We start from the raw sequence: 27,864 nt of genomic DNA, 5'->3' as shown, positions 1-27,864 counted from the left end.
GAGGTTACCGCGTGGTCCCCTTATTACACTTAAGGAAACGCTACATGCGGAAGGATATGAACACATCTTATAGCATTTGGTACTGCACACAGCAGAGAAACGTTTCAGAGGCGATGATTGTATCTCCATAACAATGCACCCTGCGACGCAATGATTGTGGACAATAACATTCCTGAAATGGACTGTCCTGTCCAGAGTCCCAACTTGAACGCATTGAAACACTTCTTGGTATGAGTTAGAATGTCGACTCAGCTCCCGACCCCAGCGTCCAACCCTACCTTCTCTGCTTTCGGCTCTTGCGTAAAGTTGGGGTGCCATTCCTCTACAGACATTCACACACCCCATTTAAAGTGTCCCCAGCAGAGGTCAAGCCGACAGAGGGGAAGGGTGAACACACACCATGTTAATATCTACTGATACATGTCCGGATACTTTTAGGTACATACTATATCAATCAAAGTGCGACCATGCAGGTTTTTAAAGGTGTCACCCTTCTCTACAATTCACTTAACGCAACAAAATTTCCCTAAAATGAATGACTTGGCGGAGACCTTGGTTCTAAAAGTCTGTTGAGTGTGAGGGAAACGTTCCACCTCTAAAATCACCTCTTCATCACTCTGAAAAAGTCTGCCAAACAAAGGTTTCTTCGTCCAAGGACAGAGAAAGAATTTATTGGCTCCCATGTCAGGGAAGTATGGCGAGGGGGCGGGGGGAATGGACAAAATTTGGTAGCCCAAAAAACTATCACCTGTTCTTGTCGTGGAATAAACACATCCGCTTGTACAGAACGGCCAAAATTAAATTAGTCCGGGAAATGTTTACAATAAGACTGACACGGATTTGACACTTCGTAATCCTCACTACAGGTTTGCTTCACTACAGAGGCCATTTCGCGCCAGTTTACTAAGTTTGGCATTTCAGACTTTGCTGGAGGTTCTGCCAAAACACTGTCAGCCTTAAACTCTTGCGCAAACAGTTTCGCGAAGATTTTCAGCGAATTGTGTTTCGCATAAGACTCTGCAATGAACACGCACTCCTTTGTTCTGAGCAGCATTATGCATTTTCTTCAACTGGTCGTAAAAATGTCCGGTCCTGTCACTGACCCAAATGTAGTGACACAGCGAAGTACTCGGGACAGAGCAATCACGATTTTGAGCGTATGTTTATGATCGCTCTCTCCTGTTCATCAACAATGGTCAGTTCCGCGTCAGCCTTACAAATATTTTCCGGGCCACTTTCTTTTGCCAACCCTGTGCAATTTGCGGTAACACTCCGTCTCGATAGCCTCACGCAGCCTTGTCACAATATTTTTGCAGTACGCTCTCGTGACTTTTGCTTTCTATGAGCATAATCTGTTAGAACCGCGCCATCGAATTTCCAAAGGAACACGCAGCATCTCCTCGTCCGTGATGGCTGAGTGTTCACCCTTTTCGGCGGTGGTCAGCATTCATGTTTCCACTGCTTGCATCGCTCCTTTGTCTCGAGTTCATAGTACTACACCCAGCACTGGTCTATGGCGATTAGGCGGCTAAACAAATCATCTAGGTTGGCCTAACACAGCTACAACATTTCTGCCGCTGCGTCACGTCGGCAGGCACTCAGGATGGCTGCGAGTAGTCCCGGAAACCAGCGGGCAGCGACCCTCGCCCTGTTTAAAATGTCGTACAAGAGGTTAAAAACGGATCCACGACTGATTTCACTTTTTCCACTATCGCCTTGATTGTAATACGCACTAGGGCCTCCGCTTCTCTCGCGATTCCCGGTTCTTCCCAGCGAGAAGGTCTGCCATTTCCTTCTTCACCGTTCAGAATCGACTGACAACACTGGAAGCGCCTGCGCCACCAAATCACTCAGTCATATGATGTTGCATTGTTACCGTACACTTCCATCAATTTAGCATAGCTTGTTGGAGCATTTTCTCCTTCAAATGCAGAAAACGAATAAACACATGTTTCCTACTTTGCCAATGTACTGCACCATACTTTAAGCGTTATGTCCACCCTTCGTACTCTGAGGACCTTCAGAATTTAACACATAATTCTAGGTATTATGAATGCCATTAGTATTACAAATACTAATCATAAAGCAAAGTTTGGTGAGACATCCTTTCTGTGGCTACAGTCATTTAGGCTGCAGTTCTCTGAACGCTCCTTGCCGAGTTTTATTCTGCAACTTTTCTTGTAGTAACGGTGTGACGTTCACGTTTCAGGACGCGGATGAGGAGCCTCTGGGAGACGTGTTCCAAGATGAGGACAACCAGGCGGCGCTGCTGCTGCGACGGGACGCCGCCGACGGCAAACTCCTGCTGGTGAGTGCAGCCCACTACTGGCCGGCCGACGTCACGCCGTGCTTGCGAGGGCAACAGGGCGTAGTCTTCATATCCGCACCGAGCCCTAATAATCAGCTGCTGCGAGCTAATGAAATCATTAATGACTTAATTCCAAACTTCCAACGGTACCAGACCTGCACCGCCGTCTTCGTGATGTCTACCACGAGACGACGACTCTTGTGCACGTCATAGCTGCAATAAAAGGAACAGGTAGTGCGGCCGGATGGAAGCTAACACCAGTTACGTTTTGTGAGATTTTCTATCATCATTGTTGGTCCTCGGATATCACCCATTCACCAAGCCATTAATACATCAAGCTCGAAAATAATGAATTACAGCCCGCAGCTCGTGGTCGTGCGGTAGCGTTCTCGCTTCCCACGCCCGGGTTCCCGGGTTCGATTCCCGGCGCGGTCAGGGATTTTCTCTGCCTCGTGATGGATGGGTGTTGTGTGATGTCCTTAGGTTAGTTAGGTTTAAGTAGTTCTAAGTTCTAGGGGACTGATGACCATAGATGTTAAGTCCCATAGTGCTCAGAGCCATTTGAACTATTTTTAATGAATTACACAAAATACATCCCAGCGATAAGCGTAACACGTGCTCATAAACACACACACACACACACACACACACACACACAGACACACACACACACACATGATAACGTCCGTAACAAAGAGAATGAACAAGATTACTAGTGAAAAAATTCAGCACAACACATCTTGTAAGTGTTGTAATGATTCTGGAATTGAGCAATGTATCTATAAAGGAAGTCAGTAAAATAAGCTAGAGCGACCAATTCTAGATTATTGTTCCAGCGTTATCAGGACTCATGACAACAAACATCGAACGAACTAAGAGAATCGCAGCTAGGATCGTAACAGGTAGGTATAGACCGTATCAAAGTCTGACAGGGATGGCCCGGAACTTAAATAGGAGTCCTTACAAGAAAGACGCTGCAATTATCGCGAAATCCTGTCGCATCAGTGTAGAGAAAATGAATCGAAAAAGACTGTGTGATCATTAAGCCGTCAGTGTGGAATATCTCGTGTAGGTATCATGTGGATAAGATTAGGTGATCACAGAGATATATAGACAGTCTTTTTTCCATCCTCAATACACGAATGGAATGAACAGAAGATCCATAATATTGTAACGAAGTACCCTCGGTCATGCACTGAAAAGTATAGTGCGGAGTACATACGCTACCTCTTGGATGGTCACCCATACAAGAGGTAGCCCAGCCAGACAGCGCATAACATCGGTGATCTGACGGGAACCGCCATTACCACTGCGGCACGGCCGTTGGCCATGTGAAACGCCCTGGCAGATCAAAACTTAACGCAGTCCCTGGGCTCGAACCCGGAACATTGATTTATGTAATTAATTTTTTTAGCGACTGAGCTATTTGGGCACGACACACGACCCCCTCATGGCTTACATTCTGTCAGTGCACCATAACACACTTTGCGAGAGGGTGAAAGTTTCATTTTGGAGAAAAAGACAAAAAAAGAAAAAAAAAACGCTAGGCTGTGTCTATACCATTTCTGCGCCATGTAGTCTTCCTTCCAGCAGCATTATTACAGTGCGGAACGCAAGCCAATTTGTATGTAATTTGGAAAGTAGGAGAAATGTACAAGTGGAATTGAAGCTCTGTGGACGGGTCGTCATCAGAGCCTGGATTGCTCATTAGGTAACAGCACTCTCCAAGAAAGACGCGGCTAATAAAGTCTCTGTTCAGCATACAGTGTTAATCTGGCGGGAAGTTTCAAAACAGGACACACTCCGCTGCAGAGTGGAAGACTCATTCCGGAAGTAGGAATCCATTGCTTAACACCATAACATTTGTTGCTGATGAAGTCTTCATACTACTGGGCTTCTGTTGCCCACACTTCACTACACGCTGTGGGTGTACCAATTGTTTCGTGTGAGTGCCGAGGACACGCGACGCTGATATGCTTCGCACAGGAGTGATTCAGTTCTCTACAGTCGATGAAGGTGCTGTCTAGATCTGACTTGCTTTAAGCGAAAACGAAACATAGTACCGTGAAAGCTACTGCGATACACGCCACAGCCATTTCACGGCCGTGGTGGAATGTTGCGATAATTTCCGCATAGCGACGTCCCATGTACTGGTATGAAACACGCAGTTTGCTGTTCCAACTGGTTCTAATTTGTAGCCGCCCATGTGGAGTAGGTCTACGTGCAGAACCTGGTCGTAATTACTTTTTCGCACTGTCATCTTTACCGCTGTGCCGACAACTTCTTTTCGTCTTATGTGGCAATGCTCTTTCACATCATAATTTTACCACCTGTTCTAGTTTTTGGAATATGAGGTAACTCCAGGCATTGCTGACTGCATGGTCGTTTAAAATAATTAAGGCTTCAATCGAGTTGAAAGGATGGTGATTGTGTCGTCACGTATGTCCCAATATTGAACCTCGTGGAGCATGATGCGCGCTCTCCCTCCATTTTTCACGTAATACTGCAGTACATTTAATGTGAAGGCGCTTGGATCGTTCCCAGGGAGACAACTTACAAAGAGATCACGTCCGGCAAAATTATGAAATCGTGTGCCTACTGGACGTTGTGTGCCTGTAATTAAATGGCACAAAAATTAATAATTAGTGATGACAAGGATGCTCTACGACAAAAGACGATGTCCACTGACATAGTTTATTTTTATTAATCTTGAAACGATAGAACACGTTTAACTACGACATTCTCATTCACATTGATACTATTCACTACTCAAAGTGCATTTATTCCAGAAAAGACACAGTTCGTTCATGTTGGTTCAGTACGAATCTGATTATAAGTATCGTAAGGTCGGCTGTAAGTTATTCCTCGAGCCGGCATCCGCACTAACAACTGCTGTTCACACGATTTGCTTAACTTGACATCTGTCCCATAAACTTGATTCTGCTCAGCGTGAAGCTTTATCCGGTTTAGATTTTCTAATCAACCTTTTTATATCAAATAATAAACAGCTCGATGTAACTGTTTAAACACTTTCGGCTTTAATTTTCCTAACTAACCTAAGGACATCACACACATCCATGCCCGAGGCAGGATTCGAACCTGCGACCGTAGCGGTCGCGCGGTTCCAGACTGTAGGGCCTAGAACCGCTCGGCCACTCCGGCCGGCCCGCCAGAAAAGAAGTGTCGAAATATCGAAAACTTGGAAGTAACACTCACCGGCCACTGCATGCTTCGTCAAAGAGTACAACTGATAAAGGCACTGTGCTCTTATAACCAGCGGTAATATGGCCCCCGCCGACATGTAGATTCGTTATGAGCACTGCATACCTTAAAAACGGACAATGACTTAGAAGCATAAAAAATCGTAGTGTGTCAAATTTTTTCATTCAGTTGCTTTAATACTCTGTCCGTGAAATGTTTAGTGGAATGTTCAATGGATAAGCCCTTCTAGAATTAATCATAGAATGAAGACTTTCACGGCAGGTGTTGTCATCACTTAACACTACCGGGCTGAGATGCCGTGGTCCATATATAAGACCCTCCCCTGACGTTTCGCCTTCGACTGCAGAAGGCATCCTCCGAGGACAATCGGCGAACTGCAACGAGAGCACGAGTGAGCGCCGTATATACAAGCCATCCAGAGGGCGCCGCTGTCAATCACGTGACGTCGGCTGTGCTAGGATCTCTGATATTGCCAACTTTCTCAATTGAAATTAATCGATAGTCACGCTGTTGCTGCCATGTTGACATCCATATCTTATGCAGCTATATGCCTTCATCTTTTCTATTATAATTACTGCAGTGTTTGGCAATGTCAATGGCCTCTCTGTACATTCGCGCATAATAATGCGACATCACTAAACTTTATTTCATGATCACCTTCCTGAAACATATGTTCCGCTACAGCCGATTTATCTCTATGTCCGAGGCGGCAGCTCCTTTTATGTTTACCCAGGCGGGTGTTGACGCTTCTTTTTGTTGTGCCTATATAGACCTTTCCACAGCTGAGGCCATTGAGATTGCCAAACACTGCAATAATTTTAATAGAAAAGATGAAGGCATTAAGATATGGATGTCAACATTGCAGCAACAGCGTGACTATCGATTAATTTCAATTGAGAAAGTTTGCAATATCAGAGATCATAGCACAGCCGATGTCACGTGATTGACAGCGGCGCTCTCCGGATGGCTTACATATACGGCGCTCACTCGTGCTCTCGTTGCAGTTCGCCGATTGTCCTCGGAGGATGCCTTCCGCATTCGAAGGCGAAACGTCAGGTCAGAGTCTTATATATGGACCACGGCATGTCAGCCCGGAAGTGTTAAGTGATGTTGTTGTTGTTGTTGTTGTTGTTGTCTTCAGTCCTGAGACTGGTTTGATGCAACTCTCCATGCTACTCTATCCTGTGCAAGCTTCTTCATCTCCCAGTACTTACTGCAACCTATATCCTTCAGAATCTGCTTAGTGTCTTCATCTCTTGGGCTCCCTCTACGATTTTTACCCTCCACGCTGCCCTCCAATGCTAAATTTGTGATCCCTTGATGCCTCAGAACATGTCCTAGCAATCGGTCCCTTCTTCTTGTCAAGTTGTGCCACAAACTTCTCTTCTCCCCAATCCTATTCAATACCTCCTCATTAGTTACGTGATCTACCCACCTTATCTTCAGCATTCTTCTGTAGCACCACATTTCGAAAGCTTCTATTCTCTTCTTGTCCAAACTATTTATCGTCCATGTTTCACTTCCATACATGGCTACACTCCATACAAATACTTGCAGAAACGACTTCCTGACACTTAAATCTATACTCGATGTTAACAAATTTCTCTTCTTCAGAAACGCTTTCCTTGCCATTGCCAGTCTACATTTTATATCCTCTCTACTTCGACCAAATAGCAAAACTCCTTTACTACTTTAAGTGTCTCATTTCCTAATCTAATTCCCTCTGCATCACCCGACTTAATTCGACTACATTCCATTATCCTCGTTTTGCTTTTGTTGATGTTCATCTTATATCCTCCTTTCAAGACACTGTCCATTCCGTTCAACTGCTCTTCCAAGTTCTTTGCTGTCTCTGACAGAATTACAATGTCATCAGCGAACCTCAAAGTTTTTATTTCTTCTCCATGGACTTTAATACCTACTCCGAATTTTTCTTTTGTTTCCTTTACTGCTTGCTCAATATACAGACTGAATAACCTCGGGGACAGGCTATTACAACCCTGTCTCACTCCCTTCCCAACCGCTGCTTCCCTTTCATGCCCCTCGACTCTTATAACTGCCATCTGGTTTCTGTACTAATTGTAAATAGCCTTTCGCTCCATGTATTTTACCCCTGCCACCTGTAGAATTTGGAAGAGAGTATTCCAGTCAACATTGTCAAAAGCTTTGTCTAAGTCTACAAATGCTAGAAATGTAAGTTTGCCTTTCCTTAATCTATTTTCTAAGAAGTGATGCCTTCTGGAAATGAAATTCAAACTTGCATTTGCAGATGTGCTGTACGTCCGGTAACAGTACAGTTTGCAAGTCAGTAATAGGACATCATAGTAAATGTGTCCATAGGCACAGTTTGTCTTCTTGGCACCGTTGCAGTCGTACCCCGAGGTTGGCTGATTTAGAAAAGCCCCGTAGCTGCAGATGTTAGGTGACACAGTCCTTCCGCCGGACGGGGCTCCTGTGTTACCGCCCAACACCTGCGCGTCGAACTGCCCTCATCGGGCGCCCGTGACATACGAAGGAGAGCAGGCGGCCGCCCTGCTGGATCATCTTGCCCCAGCGCCCGCGTATTTTCGGGTCAAGGCGGCTGCGGCCGGCGCTGCGGTCGCAGGAAGCGGCGACACTTTACACCTGCAGCCGCGACGAGGCCGCGGCACACCGCGGCGCTGGAGAAAGCATACCGCGGCGGCCCGGCGCGCTTAAACTGTCACCGGAGGGCGGCTTCTATCAGTTCCGTCAAATCGAATTCCCAACAAGCGGCAGGCGAAAGGTGGGCTCTTCAGTCAAGGCTTCTACATATTTAACAAAACCTTCCATTATACAGGGCGGAAAGTATTTAAACCGACAAACTCTAAGAGGTTGTAGGGGACATCAAAACAAATATTTTTCCCTAATGTCATTTTTTTCCTATGAGGAGTATTTAAACCGATGGAGGCTGTATTACGCTATTCAGTTGTTAGAGGCCGTACTACGCTCTTCAGTTGTAGGCAACTGCTGTCCACAAGTGTAGTAACGCATTGTCTCTGTTTACTAATGGAGCGATACACCTGGAGTGAGTACACTGACGTGCTTGGTGCGTACCACGTACCGCACCACAACGGACGAGCCGCACAGCTGGTTTATCAACAACAATATCCTAATCGTCGTATCCCGCATCATGCGACCTTTGCTGCTGTGTACCAACCTCTGCGTGAGACCGGGTCATTTAGCAGATTACCTGGACAGGGACGCCATCGTACGGTAAGAACGCTGCAATTTGAGGAAGCTGTCTTGCAGCATGTGGAGCGGGATCCTTCAATCAGCACTCGTGCAATTGCACGTAACGTGGGGACGAATCAGACTAATCTAAGAACAGTCCTTCGAGATCAATTGTTACGTCCATTTCACTTACAGCGTGTCCACAACCTGGAACCAGTTGATTATACACCCAGAGCACAGTTTTCGCAGTGGTACCTGGGACACTGTGAAATACATCCTACATTTCCATCCTCTGTGTTGTTTACCGATGAAGCAACGTTCGGGCGTGATGGAGTCTTCAACATGCACAATTCGCATGTTTGGAGTGAGGATAACCCACATGCCTCAGTTACTAGCGCTCATCAAGTGCGATTCTTCGTTAATGTGTGGGTCGGTGTTGCTGGGTCTGTTTAACTGGGCTGTATCTGTTACCTAGGCCATTAAATGGAAGGCACTATTACAATTTTCTCGCCAAAGCATTGCCAGAATTTCAGGAAAACGTCCCGCTCCCTACAAGACAACGCATGTGGTTCCAACATGACGGGGCGCCGGCACATTTCAGTCGTCGTGTGCGTCGATTCCTGGACCGACGTTTCCTGGAAACGTGGATTGGCAGAGGTGGTCCTGTACCATGGCCTGCTCGATCCCCAGATATGTCCCCTCTAGCCTTTTTTGTTGGTTTAATTAATTTGTCGCCAGAGAAATCTTCCTCTACTGATTTAAAACTCCTCATAGGAAAAAATGACATCAGGAAAAAATATTTGTTTTGATGTCCCCTACAACCTCCCAGAGTTTGTCGGTTTAAATGCTTTTCACCCTGTATAAAACAGATGAAAATAAACACAGTTTTTAAAGAAGTATTGGTGAAAAGTTTTATGAAAAAGAAAAATAGCTATTTTAGACAACAGTTAAAAGTAAACACCAATGTTGGTGTTGATACTGTTACGATAAAATGCTGATGCTGGCGGTGCATGAAAATCATCGTGACCAAGAGGGGGGTGGAATGATAAGAATGACAATGGGGTTCTGCAGAACCGGAAGAAGGTACTAGTAGTTATTGAGGGAAGGATGGAGTTCGAAGGATGACGGACGGAAGAAAACGGAAGAATGGGCAGAGGACAAACACTGTTGACTAGCACTGGAAGGAAACCCTACAGACGGAGTTCATCATTGGTTGTGGGAGCTGGCTGAAGTACAGAGGGTGAGGATGAATAAAGTACGGAGGTGCTAGGTTTGTCATAAAAGCAAAACAAATGTGCTAGACAAAGGTCAGGAGGGCCAAGTACATCAACATCTTATAATCACGTGTGAGAGCCGAAGATTTTCAAAAATTGGAAATTAGTGGTAAGGTCTTATCGGACCAAACCGCTGAGCTCATCGGTCCCTAAGCCTACACACCTACACACTACTTAATCTATACCGGGGCCGCTGAAACATTGCACTTGACGTTTGCGTATGAAGTTGGCAGCGTAACAGAGTAACAAGTGAAGAACGATAGGCGCTAGGCGCTAGGCGTTCAGCGTGGGGCGCCAGCCAATCACAGCGCAATGAGCACTGCTGTTACTCACGTGCTGTGACGTCAAAGTTCCCGCGTTGCCGGCTTTGTTTAGTGAATGTGTATACAATGTGAATTGTATGTTGTTTACCGCGTGTTTTCGTTGTACTGTAGCTATACCGTTGTGACTTTTGTTACGTTGTGAGTGTACATACTTGGAAAATGCCACCGAAAAGACTTCGTTCACCTAGTGACAATCCTTTGCGTCGAGGGGTGCCGCTAAACAGCCAGGCACCGGAGTTACTACGCAGAACTCGTGAGTTTTACGAGCAGAAGAAAAACTACGTAAGCATTCATGGACAGCCATCAATTCCTGCCGACAAAGTGGTGGAACGTACGTCGAAAACTCTTGGTATTAGTGCAAGAACCGTAGTACGTAAGGGAGTATTACTGCAAAACTTGGAAGATACTGAAGTGAGCCGTAATGATTCCGCGCTGTCTGGATCAAATAATACATTTTTATCAACCCCGGGAAAGAAGAAAAAGCGGCCTAATCCTATCACAGATTCAGATTCTTTCCAGACTGATGCAATTCGTAGGCATGTTTATGCTTACTACAGCAGAAAAGAGTATCCGACTGTAGCTAAGTTATTAATCTCTGTAAAAGAAAGTGAACTCTTCAGGGGTGGTAAAACATCACTAAAAATTGTGCTAAAAATATGGGTTTCCGTTACAAAACGCTAGACGGACGCAAAGTACTGTTAGAGAGGGCACATATTGTTACCGCTCGTAGCATTTTCTTGCACAAAATTGTGGGCAGAGACATTCATTCCATAATTTGGCTAGACGAAACGTGGGTTAATGCCGGGGAAGCTGTCAGTAAATGTTGGACGGATAACACACCCAGCAGTAGCGGCCATCAGCCGACGGGAAGAGGAGCTAGATTAATTGTGGTCCATGCAGGCTCCTCCAGTGGTTTTGTCCCAGACGCACTTTTAGTTTTTAGATCAAAAAAGACTGGTGATTACCATGAAGATATGGATCACACACGATTTGTTGAGTGGTTCAGGAACCTTTTAAAACAATTTCCTGTCCCTACAACAATTGTAATGGACAATGCTCCATATCATTCGGTGATACAGAACAAAGCCCCAACCACAAATGATCGGAAAGAAGTTATGGTGCAGTGGTTACAGGCTCGAAATATTGCAGCGGATATGAGTATGACAATGGTTCTGTTATATTCTCTTGTTAAAGAAAATAAGCCTACGACACCTACATATGTAGTAGACGAAATTGCCAAGGAGCAGGGTCATACTGCAATAAGGCTGCCACCATATCACTGCCATTTCAACCCTATTGTGTTAATATGGAGTGATGTAAAAATGTATGTAAGGAACAACAACAAGTCCTTTACAATAACAGAGGTGGAAAAGCTATTGCGTGAAGCTCTTGTGACTGTGGATGCAGCCTCATGGTGAAAAAAAGTAGAGCACGTCGAGAAGCTTATACGAGCAGCACAGACAATAGAAGGCATTATCAGTGGCCATGAACAATTAATGATTTGTCTTGCTGATGACGAAGATGAAGACGGTTTTGGCGATGAGTCGGACAACAGTTGGGGGGGGGGGGGTTTGTTCGGACAACAGTGACGATGGCGAGCTGGATGGAATTGCGCCATTATCGCTGTAAATTGGTGAGTGAAAAATTACTAATATTGGTTATTTATTGCAATCTCGCTTATTATTTATTTTGTAAACTACGTACATTATTGATTTTAAAGTACCAGTCGTTAGATGCTTGCTTTTTGTATTTGTTTGCTCCGTTATCGAAAGGGTGCGCATTGTTATGCTTTTACATGCATTATTATACGGTTGTTTACTTCCTGTCATTGTAGTACAACTAAAAACGAGTTTTTATGTACACTGTAAATGCTCAATCGCTTGCATTTACGAGACGGGACGGAAAACGGTATCGTCTGCTGTGTGTATAGAGGCTGCTGTTGCAACATCGCTGTTACAGTATAGCCAACCTAACTAGACAAAAAGCGAACTGTCAAGTGCAATGTTTCGCCGGCGGGGGTATAACTTACACTAACTTACGGTATGGACAACAACCTCCGACGGGGGGGGGGGGGGGGGGGGGGGGGTGCGCCGCACGGACCATGACAAGGCGCCTCAGACCGCGCGGCCGAAGAGACGGTATTCGCACTCGTATGAGGCAGAATCCACACGAAGATTTCCATCAGCCATTGAACACAGTCAGTGGGGGTATAGCGAGTAGTACCATCGACAGATTCTACACTGTCCAGTTACATTAATGTGAACACCTGTCGAAAGCCTCAGTAACCACTTCCTGAAGCGCGGACGTGCAGAACCACAGTGGGTGAGGTTCCGGAATATACCAATTGGGATGTGGAGCCATACCGACACCAGTGCTGTGGTCATCTGCGCTCGTTTTCTCGGCTGAGGATCGATGGCGCGAACAGCCTGATCAAGATGTTTCCACAGATTCTCTATTGGATTTACATCGGGGAGTCTGATGACCAGGGGAGTACGGTAAACTCATGCTGACGATCTTCGAACCCGGTTCTAGGCGCTACAGTCTGGAACCGCGCGACCGCTACGGTCGCAGGTTCGAATCCCGCCTCGGGCATGGATGTGTGTGATGTCCTTAGGTTAGTTAGGTTTAAGTAGTTCTAAGTTCTAGGGGACTGATGACCTCAGAAGTTAAGTCCCATAGTGCTCAAAGCCATTTGAACCATCTGATCTTCGAACCATGCACGTTGTCTGCGAGCTGTGTGAGACGTTGCATTGTCCAGCTGGTAGATGCCATCGTATCGGAAATAGACTAATTGCATTTAAGGGTGGACATGGTTCCCAAGGATAGATGCATACTTGTGCTGATCTATTGTGCCTTCTACAATCACGAGATCACCTAGTGAATTCGACGAAAACATTCCGCAGACCATAAAGCTCACTCCTCTGGCTTGGTACCTTCCGACGATTGTTGCACGTTGTGTGCTTTCTGTCCGATGGAACATCTGACAAAGCCACCTGTCGCCATCACTAGAAGTGTAGTTGCGGTACCGGCGAGCAAATTCAAGCCTTCGTCGTCGATGAACAGCAGTCAGCATTGGCAAATGCACGAGACACCTGCTGCGGAGGGTCATATGCGGCAACATTCGCTAAACGATCGATGAGGGGACACTGTTGGTAGCCTCTTGGTCCGCCTGGGTAGTCAGATGCTCAACAGTTGCACGCCTATTGGCCCGTACACATCTCTGCAGCCGTCTTTCACCCCTGTTATCTATGGTCGGTGGTGCACAACAGTTGCCTCGGGGCCGGTTTTCGATAGCGCCAATTTGCCATGCATGGTATACTTTAACCAGTGCAGCATGGAAACAGTTTACAAACTTAGCCGTTCCGGAAATGCTTCCACTCTGGCCCGAAAGCCAATGATAATGGTTACGTTTCCGCATTACGACGACGACTCGACTGTTGTGCTCGTCCCGCGACACCCTTTATACAGGATGTTACAAAAAGGTACGGCCAAACTTTCAGGAAACATTCCTCACACACAAATAAAGAAAAGATGTTATGTGGACATGTGTCCGGAAACGCTTAATTTCCATGTTAGAGCTCATTTTAGTTTCGTCAGTATGTACTGTACTTCCTCGATTCACCGCCATGATTTCATACGGGATACTCTACCTGTGCTGCTAGAACATGTGCCTTTACAAGTACGACACAACATGTGGTTCATGCACGATGGAGCTCCTGCACATTTCAGTCGAAGTGTTCGTACGCTTCTCAACAACAGATTCGGTGACCGATGGATTGGTAGAGATGGACCAATTCCATGGCCTCCACGTTCTCCTGACCTCAACCCTCTTGACTTTCATTTATGGGGGCATTTGAAAGCTCTTGTCTACGAAACCCCGGTACCAAATGTAGAGACTCTTCGTGCTCGTATTTTGGATGGCTGTGATACAATACGCCATTCTCCAGCGCTGCATCAGCACATCAGGGATTCCATGCGACGGAGGGTGGATGCATTTATCCTCGCTACGGAGGACATTTTGAACATTTCCTGTAACAAAGTGTTTGAAGTCACGCTGGTACGTTCTGTTGCTGTGTGTTTCCATTCCATGATTAATGTGATTTGAAGAGAAGTAATAAAATGAGCTGTAACATGGAAAGTAAGCGTTTCCGGACACATGTCCACATAACATATTTTCTTTCTTTGTGTGTGAGGAATATTTCCTGAAATTTTGGCCGTACCTTTTTGTAACAACCTGTATACCCTCCACTACTACTGCTGCTACCAGCCATGACGTCGAACACAGGCTGTGGTCACATTACTGTGAATGGACCGTGTATTAGTGTAGCGGCACGATTTGCAAATTGATATACGCGGCGCACAAAAAAGCAGTCGCTCCCAGGAATCGTACCAAAGACTAGAGACTCGATAATGCCATCAGATCGGCGAGAAAGACAATCAAAAATTTCTTCTGGCGTGTCATTTCCAGTTCTTCTAATTGAGGCGATTTTGACTGCTACGTTTCGAGCACTGTTCCAAATAGTCCTACGCACTTTCTATGGGAAATATTTTGTGTACGCGGTATTGGACAGTTTTAGTAAATGTTAGGAACTACAAGATGCAACACACACAGCTGCTCTGAATTTTAATTTGACAAACAGTTTCCGTCAGAATCTGACCATCCTCTGGCCATTCAAGCCATATTTAACAATTTTCTTTGGGATTAAGGTAGAGTGATTTGCCTTGCCAGTCAAGGTATGATAGAGCGTCTGAATGTTCGTCGAGCCAACAAACCTGTGAACCCGACTGTCGTCATCTTGGAAGACGGGTGTGCCCACAACAAACTCATCTTTAAGCTGCAGAAGAAATAGCAACACTTCGTCACCGAGAAAACTGAAATGAAGATCTTGGATCATAGTCACGGTAAGCCGACTGCCGTTGTGAGAAATGGCCTTATGCGAAGTACCCGACTCTAAATGCCCGGCCGGCCGGTGTGGCCTTACGGTTCTAGGCGCTTCAGTCTGGAACCGCGGGACCGCTACGGTCGCATGTTCGAATCCTGCCTCGGGCATGGATGTGTGTGATGTCCTTAGGTTAGTTAGGTTTAAGTTCTAGGGAACTGATGACCACAGATGTTAAGTCCCATAGTGCTCAGAGCCATTTGAACCATTTTTTTCTAAATGCCCATGGCATGCAGTTCCCTCTGCAGAGTCCTCTTCAAAGCGAGTTGAGACAGACCTGCATCCAGCGACGGCAGCAGTTACTGTCGGGTTTCAAACCGATTGTCACTGACAAGGCGTGACGTTCGTCTACGGTCCCTGTCTGCTAGGATCTTTATTGCGACCAGTGTTGGTAAATTGTTTTACAGTGGTACACCATTCCTCGTTGACACATTGGACAGTCTTCGTTAGTACACCAACTCCACAGTGTCGTTAAGGGCACGTTCATAAGTGACAGCTCATCTCTGCTACTCTGTCGCGTCTCCAAGTCTCGATCCCACCTTACTGCGCTGATTCCACAGAACTGAATATTAGATATTCACCGCTTCACTGCCGTATCATACGTCAGCGGAAGCCGACTGCTACCATTGCACACCATCTGCACCGCTTCAAAGCGGTGAGTGTGCTCTCTGAGGGGATGACTAACATGTCCAAATAAGCAGTAGCTACAATATTCGTAAGGCGAAGTTAGTCAGTCAGGCCCTCCTGACAGCGTTAGAAATAAAATACTTCGGAAAAGAACAACAACGTAGATAAACTACTAAGGGATATGATTTACTAACGCTTCCCTAGAAAACGATAACAGACTTACGCTACTGAATCCCCTATAAATTTAAATCTTGCTCGACAGCGCCTGTCGAACTGCACTGGCTCCCTACTACTACGCAGGAAACTTTCGGCAGTTCGCGCTGTCATAAGTGAGAACCGCGGGCGCGAGCCTGCCAGTGGCTGCCGCGGACTAGCCCAACGACCGCCACTTTCCTGCAGGTTACTCCACGGTTAACGAACTTAGGCTTGTTCTGAGAAACGTGCACCAGTCTGAGTCTCTTCCCACAGACAACAAAACAATCGCGCTTCCTGCCGCTTCGCCACTGAGCGGAAAGCGGCGACCGTCTCACATACCAGCCCCTGCAGTTTACGCTGGAATGTTGCACGCGACAAAAACTCGCCTCGGATGTTTTTCTTTTTCTGCTTCTCCTTATCTTACTTATCCGTAAACATTGTTTCCGCAATTCATCAAGGACTTCTCTTATGTCTGAGACTGAAATACAAAGCGCCTTTTACGTCTTGAATAAACTTCAGTCTTCATTTCCCTTGTGGACTTGAAATTGAGCCTTAGGGAAAATAACATTCTACCTACAAGAGAATATTATAGTAATGAAACGTTTCTTGCTGGTGGAGAACCGCAAAATTAGCAGTGTGTGAACCGCACGATCTATATCATTAGCTAAGGATAGACTAATTCCTTAGGCTGGATACCACTTTGTGGGAATCATTACTAAAGGAAATGAATACCTTTCTTCATACGTCTCTGTTTCTGGAGTACTTCTAGTAGCATCTGTGAGTAGTTACCGACTGTGTACAATTGTCGAGAACCATCTCATAGGATTATGTTAAGAATGGATAGGAGAAACGTCACGTGCCGCGGCTGATAGAGATTGTTTCAGATAGAAATGGAAGAATCCGACGAGCACTTGACCTATAAAACCCCGTGTGTTAGCTTCTGACAGGGCGAGCTAAAATGAAAATCTGTTTGATGTTTTGAGAGAAATTAAAACTGTATAAAGACTGGTCTCCCAGGTAATCCATCCTAGTAAGCCGCATCCTGCCTTTGGCTCCTGACATCTTTTCAAAATCCCACGAAGACGCAAGCGGGTGTGAACTTGCTGCGATGTATGAAGCGCAGTCTTATAGTTTCATTACCTCGAAAAAATCAAGCTGAAGCCGTGAAACTTGGTGATTTTGGTAGTCCTTCTCTACGTATTTGTCTTTCAATGCAGCACATTTTTTCCAATCATGATAACTCGACGGAGACCTTAGCTTTACAAGTCTGCATTTTGGCTTCTCGGCAAACGTTTCACTTTGAAAATTCTGTAAACGTCTGCGATGCAGTGGTTTATTTGTCCTAGGCAATAGGAAGAAATCGCTGTTTGCCGAATCAGGAGAATACGTTGGATGAGGCAAGATTTGATAGTGCAGAAAAATCGGTATGTGTGGCTGTGTCCTGTACAAAATGAACTAGACTGTTGCCGTACAAACAAAAGAACCTTGTGCTATTCCTGCGTCGCTTCACCTTGACAGCCTCCTATAATCTGATCAGAAGGTATTGGTAGTAAATTCTTGCCCTGGCAAACACACTCTGTTAGCACCCCACCATGGAAGTCTCAAAGAATACTCTTCATCTTGCCCAATGATAGTTCGCGGTGGCGAATCCACATTTTCGCACTGCTTGCTTTCCTTCTTTGTCTCGGGTCGTAGTGATACACTCAGCACTCTTCCATGGTAATTCAGCGGCTAAAGAAGTCCTCTAGATTGGCCTGACACAGCTCCAGCATTTCGGCGGCCTCTCTCAACGGGTGCGAGCACTTGCGTAGCATAGCAGGCGGCGACCTTGTCGTGTTCAACATGTCGCGGAAGACGTTAGAAGCTGATCAGTGAGTGAATTCCTCTTTTTGTCAGTTTTTGAGAACCAGGACTTCCACTTATCCTGCGATTCCCGGTGCTTAACGGAGATATGGTCTGCCACTTGGTTCTTTGTCATTCAGACATAACAGACCTCTGCGCCACATAACCACTGTGTCACATGATGGTGCATTTTTTCCGTACACATCCACCAGACTTGCTGTGTTGCTTGCGTTCAATTGCGACAAACCGATCACCGTACGATAGTTGTCTTTATCAATGAGCTGCGCCATTTTGTGTTGGTTCTTCTAATCATTTGCTACGGTAGTGTTGTGCTAAGATTTCAAAGTGTATCAGAGCCTCAGGCATGTGCCTGTAAACAACTAAATAATGAATGTAATAACCTTTATTTTTTCAAGGTGATAACTAAAACTTTATCATTGCCTGTCGTACATCTGTAAAGTCTATTGGTCCCACAGCACCAAGGCATAATCTGCGATGGTGCAGCTGCCCTTCGCGGAGTTCCTTTAGCAGGTGGAGTCCAAGGACAGAGACTTCGTTTTGTTCAAAAATGGCTCTGAGCACTATGGGACTCAACATCTAAGGTCATAAGTCCCCTAGAACTTAGAACTACTTAAACCTAACTAACCTAAGGACATCACACACACCCATGCCCGAGGCAGGATTCGAACCTGCGACCGTAGCAGTCCCGCGGTTCCGGACTGCAGCGCCTGAACCGCTAGACCACCGCGGCCGGCGCTTCGTTTTGTGTTCATGTTCCTGCTTACTGGGATACTTCAAGCAGTGAATCGTTACACTGATATGTCGAGGTTTGTCATGGGGATGCCGGTGGATGGAAAGGGCCATACTATAACCATATCACTAGGAAGAACTCAAATTTGATTCGAGAACTGATATATAAGTATACTGAGCGCAAAGAGTTAAATTTACTTAAGTAAACAAATATTTTGTACTAAAATTAAATGAAAAGAACTCAATAATATTTATCGTAAGACTGAGGGGTTAACAGACATCAGTCTAGAAAAGGTCACAATATGACCATCTCGTGACATATAGAAACCTTGGCACAGTAGTGTTGAGACGAGTGGGAGAACTGCGACCAACGAGAAGCGGCAGTGGAAAGTGACATAACCTGAGGGCGATAGCATCTTGACGTGTAGTTGCTGACTGCCGAAGGGCGGTTCATCCTCCGATCGCGTAAATTATGGTATTTTACGCCTGGCGAACGATAAACGTCACGCGCTATGTTAGAGGCTGTTATCCCTCCTCTGGTGTTAGAATTCTCAGTACGAACCTCTCGCCAACACGACGCGTATCACGAGGTCCAATTCGTGGACGATGACTACGCTAGGTGGACATTAGGCATTGACTGTTATTTCGTCAAATAACTTACGCAGAGCTGCATAAATTATGACTAATTAGTCCTCCACAAACCCACTCTTGCTACAAATAGTGCGTCTTGCGTAAGCACTGCTGTGGCAACGGGTTATCACCTGGGGACGTGCAAATTCGACGTATCTGCTTAACACTTGGAAACGCCGTGCAACAGACGTTGAAGGACGCATGCTGTCGCAGCAAGCCTACCGTACCCGCAGCCAGTCTGCCGCATGTGTAAAGCGTGTTGCCTAACCCCAGGTACTCCCAGACAAGCGTGTCGACAGCGCGCTGCTACGTGTTCAACACTTCGTATAATACAGTGAGTAAAATAACCTCAAATGTTCACCATTCCACATTTCTTGCTCGCCCTGTGTATTCGTTTTTTTTTTTAAGAGCAATTTTATTTATTTTGTTCGTTGGTATTATTAGCATAAATTGGTTACTTTGGGATTTCAGGACACACAAATAGAAATATCTGTCAGGTAATACAGTGTTCACGTAAAATAATTGAATTACTCGTTCTTGGAAACCTGATTACTTTAGTTTTTGAAAGTACAGTAAAACAGATTTTACGAAACAGAATACTGCGCTACAGTGATAAGAAGTGTCATGAATGTAACAGAAATTTTGAGTTCCACTTACTGCAATGTACTGCAGATATGTTTTACGATTCCAGGGAAGTGTTAAAAGAGCACGTAAACAGGATTTTGCTTTAACTGGTCACAATATTCACAAATAAACAGTAAATTTGTCTCTAAAAAGAAGATATATTTGCTTATACTTGAGACAACACTATGGAGTTGTATTTAGATTTTTCTGATTGTACAATTTGGTTTAGTTCTACTACAGACCACCAAGCGGAGAGACGCAAAATTTATGCAACGGATACGGGTTGGAGGAGGATCGGGATTCAGATTCCCTTGTGAGCATCCGTATTTAGGTTTCCAGTTGTTTCCTTAAATCACTTCAGGCAAATTCTAGATTGGTTCCTTCGGAAGGAGCACGAGCACATTCTTGCCTAATGCTTCTTCAAGCGAGCGCCATCTCTAATGACTTTATTGCGAACGGGGCATTAAAGCTCAACTTACATTCAGCTGGAAATCACACCATCCGATATCTGGATAGCCACACATCAAAACACAGTTCCTTTCTTCTTCTATAGAATACAAAAAATACAGTATGGTACTTTTAAAAATGTACTCTGATAAAATAAAAATATTATAAATTTGAAAATGAAAGTATCGTGCTGTCGATAGACATAAAAAGTTGTCGGGAGGCATAGTCTCTTATACTGCTGTGTTTGATTAAGCGCAAACAATTTTTGCTACTCATGAGATGAATAAAATGAAACTTCGTCTTATTGAGCATTTTCTCAAATTCAAACGTAGTTTACATATGTATTCTTGTCAGAAGTGAAGCACTAAACTGCGAAATTAAAAGTGAAATATCTTTCAAATAAGTAAGAGAAACAGTTACAATAAAAGTGAATAGTGCAGTAAGCATAACGGTTAGAGATATTTTAGGACGTCTAATAGGATTTCATTGCTTAAAGAATCTAAATCTTTGTTAATTCTGAAACGTTATAATCGAACTTCACTGACATTGCGTAGATGTTTCATGTCAGAGCAAATAGCTTGTCCGTTCAGATACAAAGTGCAGTGGTAACGTACTTGTTATAATGGTAAAAATGAATTCCAGGCTGGATTCTGAGGAATTCTGTCTTCTCCGCGAACAAATTTGGTTACGTGACGCTAGTGCAACCTATCGTCGTCTGTGTGACATCCGTATCACAGAGTGCAACTTTCACTCACTTTCTGACAGGTTACACTGTTTCACGAACCGCGACTTGAACTAAGACCCATAAACTTGAACAAAGAACTAGGCTGTTTGCACGAGTTTACTAGGTCAATCGCAGAGCGTTATAGAGATGCTTGTTCAATTTTAATGGTATTCTCTACACGCGACCTAGTAGTAATAGCAGCAATAGTAGTAGTAATTTTAATAAAAGTTTTATTCATCCGTGGATACTTTTACAAGGATATTGACTTGTCACAGTATTACAGTCTCAGAACGAAAACATTCATGTACACAGGTATTTACATGCCTACGGGTCTAGTTTGGCAAGGATAGGACCTGCATTTAAAATTTCGCTGACTTGGTCTCACGAAAGGTTTTCACATTTTATTGCGGGCTACGTAGGTGTCACAAAAAGGATCGAAATGATAAAGTGACAGGGAGATGTGATTCAAGCCGAAATACGGGAGTGAAATGGGAGGGAAAAGAGCTGATTCTATCGTAGTTGATTCTGTTATGTGTTACTAATCTTCTTAAATGTTAGATTCCATACAAAATTAAGATTTATTGTAACAAAAACAGTACGTTTCATAAGTAATGTAATAATAAAATATAAAGTCTGTTGTTGGAGAGAGCCTTATTGCCCTAAACTAGTCTACACAACCAAGTTCGTATACGTAGAAGCACAATATAAGACATGCGCGAAAAAAACGGGCTAATCATCAAATGTAAAAGCTTAGAGATAAGTGTTTCCATCTATTTCTGGGTACGGGAACTATCAGAATTGACATCGGTCCCACCCCTAAATATCATATGGTGATCTTTAGGGGTGAGACCAATGTCAATTTTGATAGTTCCCGTACCCAGCAACGGATGGCGACCCTTATGTCTAAGTTTTGATATTTGAGGATTTGTCCTCTTTTCCCGCGCGTGTCTTCAATATACATCCATGCAATGTACCTGTTGTCATTCCGATACAGTATGCAGTAATTTAACAAAAATAGCACATCTACAGGCATTTCACAATGAAGTGGCTGGCAAAGGGTTCATCGGACCACCTCTAAGCTGCTTCTACAGGGACAGATGCAAATGCAGATTTTTGTCTCGGTCATGGGGACAGTGAACAACCGAGACAGTGGCGAGAGGTGAAGCGGCAGGTAAGCGTGAGACAAGTTGTGTGACTGCTGCTCGAAGGCGGTAGTGTCGCCGCCAAGAAGAGAAGGCCGACCAATGGGATGTCGGCTGCGGCCTTCGCCCCAGACGCCGGTTCATGGCTGGCGCTCTTCCTCCCGCACTATCACCGTAGCCGCCTCGCCTGCTGATCTGTCTGCTTACGTATTCTGTCAGCGCCGCACCCTAATAAAGCAGTCAAGCGACCGTCGATAGCACTGCCAATTATCGATTAACGAGCGAGACCTCCTTCTCGATAGCTGACACGCACTACCACCGCACAGAACAGTTACGTAGTTAGATAACTAACTCTGTAAACAACAGATAGCCTGCTGTGCCTTACTTTATGTCGGACCTAGGACAGAAAGTTATCGATGTTCTTACGTGCCTGTACGAGGATGAACTGCACTTTGCGCTTCCCATCCACGTCAATCTTTAACTTTCCGGCGACCGATACAAGCTAGTAATGGAAATATAGACTGTTATTATATTATAGAGCTTGAGGATCTCCTAGGAGGTGTCCGTTGTTTATTTTTCCATACAATTCCGAATTTTACAATCTGTAAACAACTCGTTGTAATGTCACGAATATACTGATGTCGTCGCTGAACTTCCATAAACGAGGGCTATTCGAGTTCCGATCGGTCGCGAAATGGAAACCATTGTGAAAATCCGATGAAGTTTTCCACAGATATGTTGGGCAGTATCTCTAGTATGCCCTTCAATCGCTGCATGTCGCTCTTTTCAATTCTGAGCGCACAATGAGCACGTAAAGACGCCTATAAAATATGTCAGTCTGGTTGAAAATATGTCAGTCTGGTTGCGGACCCAACTGGCCACCCAGGTCACCTGATCAGTCAATGTGCGATTACTTTGTGTGGGGAGCCCTCAAGTCTAAGGTATATCGCAACAACCCTCATAGTGTTCAACAACTGCAGCAGAACATTTTGGATAAGACTGCAGCAATTCCAGCAGTCCAGCTTCGATCCGCCTTCGGCAACTTGCTGAACAGACCCCAAAAGTACCAAGAGATAAATGGTGCTCACTTTCAAATTCTGCTGTTGTCAAGTTAGTATTGTATTTCCTTTCCTCTTCTGCGTTTCTTTGTACCCTGGAACTCCGTTCTCCGGGCCACTTTTATTTGCCGCGTGAGCGTAATAACACCATTGAATATATTTTTACTAGTGTCTGTTCGCGCCATCGGTCTATATGAAATAAAAATTTACTTTCTCGTTACAAATACAATACGATTTGCACTTGTCTGCGCAGCACGGAAGGTATACTCAGATAAACAGTGTTTAAGTCCGTCCGCAGCTTCTCTTTAAATGATCAAATCCGCCTTTACTCATCCAGCTTCGAAGTCACTCGCCGCCTCCTACGGAAATACCGGAGATAACCGAAGACAGCATGCTATTCGGAAACTACGACTTACTCGCCAGTTAAGAACATCCTCTGACAATCTGTAGTCTAGCATCTTAACCGCATCACTTCGCTTTGTCAACCTCTACATGATTTTACTTGTTGATAGAACGCTTATGACAACTCTCGTGATCTACACATTACAAGAATTGTTCTCGAGACTTCTGCCGGAGCTGTTGCATGGTGTAAACACTAATCACGATAAAAACATTTCTGCAACAGCTCAAACTCATGTGCAAGGGTAAAACAGACATTGCAGCAATACCAGAAATCTTCTTTGTCTGGAATGCTTTCAGCGTTAGTTCTGAGTTGGCCAGTTCACGATAATCTAAACAGTATACACTCGGCGTCGTTCACCGTGTTCAAAAGCAAACTTTTACACCTTTTTCTACAGATACTGCCCCAAAGCACGCAAGCATTTGAAAAAAGTAACTAAGAGTGCACTCGGTACAGGACGATGGAACCTGAATATGACTGCGCACGAAGACTATTGAACTAAATTAAAGCACGTGACTTTTGACGATTTCGCGGCGGATCTATTGCAAATATACTTCTCGGGTTTATCACTGGATAACGCTGTGCAGGTCTCACAATATTTCATCGAAACAACTAACTGTTCGACATCTTTAGTGGTGTCTTGCTGCAATGAATACCTCTCGGTTCTGCTCTGTAGAATGACATACTACTGTCACAACATCCCTTCTAATAAATTCACTTGCAGTGGTGTCCTTCAAAGACCACTTTCAGTGATCTATGAACATCATGTTCCCATATCTTCCATTCCTTTTATTTTCTTTAATTTTTGTGGTACCATGCTCTCAAGGGAACATGTTCCCTGCTTCAGCGTCAACCTTTCTGCTCTATGGAGCTCCCGTGATCATATTACGGCACTCCATTTATGGCGAACGCGCAGACAACATGATATTTACTTCTTCTTTTATGATCTGCTGGGAGTAACCGGCCTTGCTATGGAAAGCGGTCGAATATTTAAGGCATAAGCAGCCCACCGTTATCGTACCCTTCGCTCTAACGTAACATAAAAGGCATCCGGTGGCCGTGTAAAAGGTCAGAGTTGCCGTAACTCCTGAAACGCGCCGCATTTATGTTTTATCGATCGCGTCTCGATTAATCGTTATCTTCGTTGACAGCGCATTCGGTATCTTTTCTAGCGACCATGAATTTTTTTAAGTACGTACAAAATGCCACCATGAATCTCTATTATCTGTGCCCCTGGCACTGTGTTTGTAGTAAATAATTATTAATTACTGCCAGCTGGTCTGTGTTTCACGTTTCTAATCAGATCGACTATATTGATGTAAGCATCTATTCGCGGCAGTGTCGTATACCTGTAGACTCCACTAGGTACTGATATTTATTCATACTGTGGTCTCGTTTTTTGAAATGTTCAGACAACAGAGCAGCATTGTCATTTCAAATATTCAGTCAAGACCCAAGTGGATAAAGCAATAATTTTAAAAGGTTAAAAAATAGGGTATATCTACAATGGCTGTACAGACGGCTCGATTTAACAAGATTTTGCCAAACAGAGCCCCGTGCAAAGTTAGAAGTACATAAATAGTGTTTAGTTGAAGAGCAGATTTTGGAAATTTGGATAAGAATCAGTACAACCGATTTTGTACAAGATTTTTGGACAAGCTAAAAGAATAGTGTACAGAAACAAAGAAGCACAAGAAATAGACTGCAAATGTCTGAAAAAGGATGGGGGCGGGGGATCTGGAGCTACAGACAGATCACCTACTATTACTTCATACGATTTGAAAATGAAGAAACTAGCTTATTCTGCGTATTTGTATTCACTGAGTTACTTTTAACTCAAAATACGAGGCTAATATTTTCAGCATATAGAAGTGTGTTATACGAATTATATCTGGTGTTAGTTCTAGAACATCCTGCAGAGATATCTTCAAACAATTTGACAACCATTTCATTAAATATATGTGCACTAAAATCCTTTCTCATTATAAGTATTTCTGTTATCTCAAAAATAGTGAAAACCATGAATATACAAGGTGGACCAGAACTACAACGACAAACTTTCAAAAGTTGTTCAGGGATACCTTCTGACTAGTCTGTTATCAGAGCCCGTGGTCTGTGGCGCCTCGTTACACAGTTATTGCACTGCGTTTGGTTTCTTGCCACAGTGAGCTTTGTCTCTATATCGCAGTGAAAACATCTGCAGAACAGTGCAGATATCAATGCTCTGCACAGTGTGTTCTGTTTGGAAACAATCACATTCGATTCACCCAAGGTGCTTGCTGCTGACAAGAGTATTGAACATTTTATTTTTCGCCCTCTAGTTTGCTCAGTTCCATTTCGAGTATATTTTTCTGGGAGCGTTAGTTGTATGTTAACAGTGATAAATAGCAGCATGGTTAGGCTTCTTGATGAACAATTGGCCGATATGCACCTTACGTATGTATTTACGGTGTGAAATGGATGACGTTACACTGAACAGTTCCTGCAGTGATGGCAGCCACATCACACTACGTTTGCACCATCTCAGGGTTGTTTCCTTACTCTGTAATCTGTCTTTTACGTTTTGATATTTGAATATTACTAGATCTTTCGCTGTTGTGAAGATATTTTCACAGAAACAAAGATAACTTGGTTGACAACTCGAATAAATCGTACTTAGGCCGGAGACTGTAGTCCCTCATATCAAAGTATCCCTGAAGTTTGTCGATGGCGTTCTGGTTCAACCAGTATAATACAACTGCAAGTACTACTACTACTACTACTACTACTACTACTACTACTACTACCACCACTACTACTGCTAGTACTCTATGACTACGAATACACTACCTCTACAAAGTCTTCAAGCCCTTAACATGGAAAGAAGACAGATACATGGCTATGCATATCCAACAGCCTGCAAGAGCATGTTAAATATCTGACGGAGTTTAAGACAATTTAAAAACTTCCTGTTTGGCATTTGCTAATACTGCATTGAAATTTATGTCTTAGGTTATAATACAATAATATTAACATTATTTCATAACAATTGTTTTGCGCTAGGATAAAAAATACATCAGGGCTTCTTTGCATATACCAGAGATGGATGGTATAAAACGGTGCATTCAGTGACTCAGGGTTGGGCATTAGCTGGCAGCACACCGCTCACGAACGACAGGTATGCGTATTTAATTTCTGGTACGGCACGCTCTTCTAACTAGTCGCAAATGTTCATTGCTCCACATACACCGCTAACGTTTAAAATACTGAATGCAGTCATTCTGCAGATAGCTGTTTAGAATATTTATCGCTATTGTATTTTCAGTATTTAGTCATTTCCAAGCACAGGGGAATGTTAAGGATCATTGTGTAACGTTAAGCCATGACATGCTGGAACACAGTTACCAGCAGTCTGAATCTAAATATGTATAGCGGTATAAGTATGTGTTCCCGCGCTTCCACACACACGTGAGCACGAGCCTTGTGGGAAACATCATAGCAGCAATCAGCTTGAATAAAAATAAAAACTACAGCCACTGTATACACCGAAATGAATCGCTTGTGCAGCCAACATGGCGGCTGGATTACAATATATTTAAGATTAAAAATCTTAAAAGCCGTGTGAGGACTAACTACAGTCAATAATTGCCACGTTGAGACTGTGGACCCAGCCCTCATAACAATTCTGGACTACAAATGTGCCGTCTCAGTAGCGTCGCTAAGTCTCAGGTTTAGTCGAATTCCTGCATCGTAAAAGATCGAGCGAAGTGCCGCATTGGTTAAAACATTCGACATAAGACGAAGGCGGTTCAAGTCCCAGTGCGATCATGCAGATTTAGATTACCCGTGGTTTCTCTAAATTACTGAAGATGGTTCCTTTAAAAAAAGACACGTGTGACTTGACCCTCTATCCCTCCCCAACCAGGATATTAAATCTCCTTCCTTTTCTTTCGAATCGAAGATCCACTGAGGAATGGAACAACTGAAGGGGATAGCAGTAAGTTCGCTGAAAGGAATCGGGAAAAATGACTAATAAAACTATAGATAAACCAGATTCGTGAAACTGTAAAGGAGCTCCAACTTTTGACAATAGAACCTTATCTACTGAATCCGACTACGCTCAGACAACAATACACGTAGCTGTTTGGAGAACAGTGTTTTTCATAAACCCTAATGGTCCCGTTTTG

At 44.2% G+C, this 27,864-nt stretch overlaps 1 protein-coding gene across 3 annotated transcripts in view; it reads left to right on the top strand.

The window, feature by feature from the left end:
• LOC126091867 (A disintegrin and metalloproteinase with thrombospondin motifs 16) overlaps nucleotides 1–27,864 on the top strand; it is a 495,229-nt gene that overhangs the window by 327,794 nt on the left and 139,571 nt on the right. For all 3 annotated transcript variants that reach the window (XM_049907150.1, XM_049907151.1, XM_049907152.1), the window contains exon 5: nucleotides 2,210–2,308. In XM_049907150.1, coding sequence (XP_049763107.1) covers nucleotides 2,210–2,308 — 99 coding nt within the window. The remainder of the gene's footprint in view (nucleotides 1–2,209; nucleotides 2,309–27,864) is intronic.

Source organism: Schistocerca cancellata, chromosome 7 (genome assembly GCF_023864275.1).
Source record: "Schistocerca cancellata isolate TAMUIC-IGC-003103 chromosome 7, iqSchCanc2.1, whole genome shotgun sequence".
NCBI classification, from domain to species: Eukaryota; Metazoa; Arthropoda; class Insecta; order Orthoptera; family Acrididae; genus Schistocerca; species Schistocerca cancellata.
The sequence above is the reverse complement of the archived record's forward strand: the minus strand, read 5'-3'. Positions and strand labels throughout refer to the sequence as shown.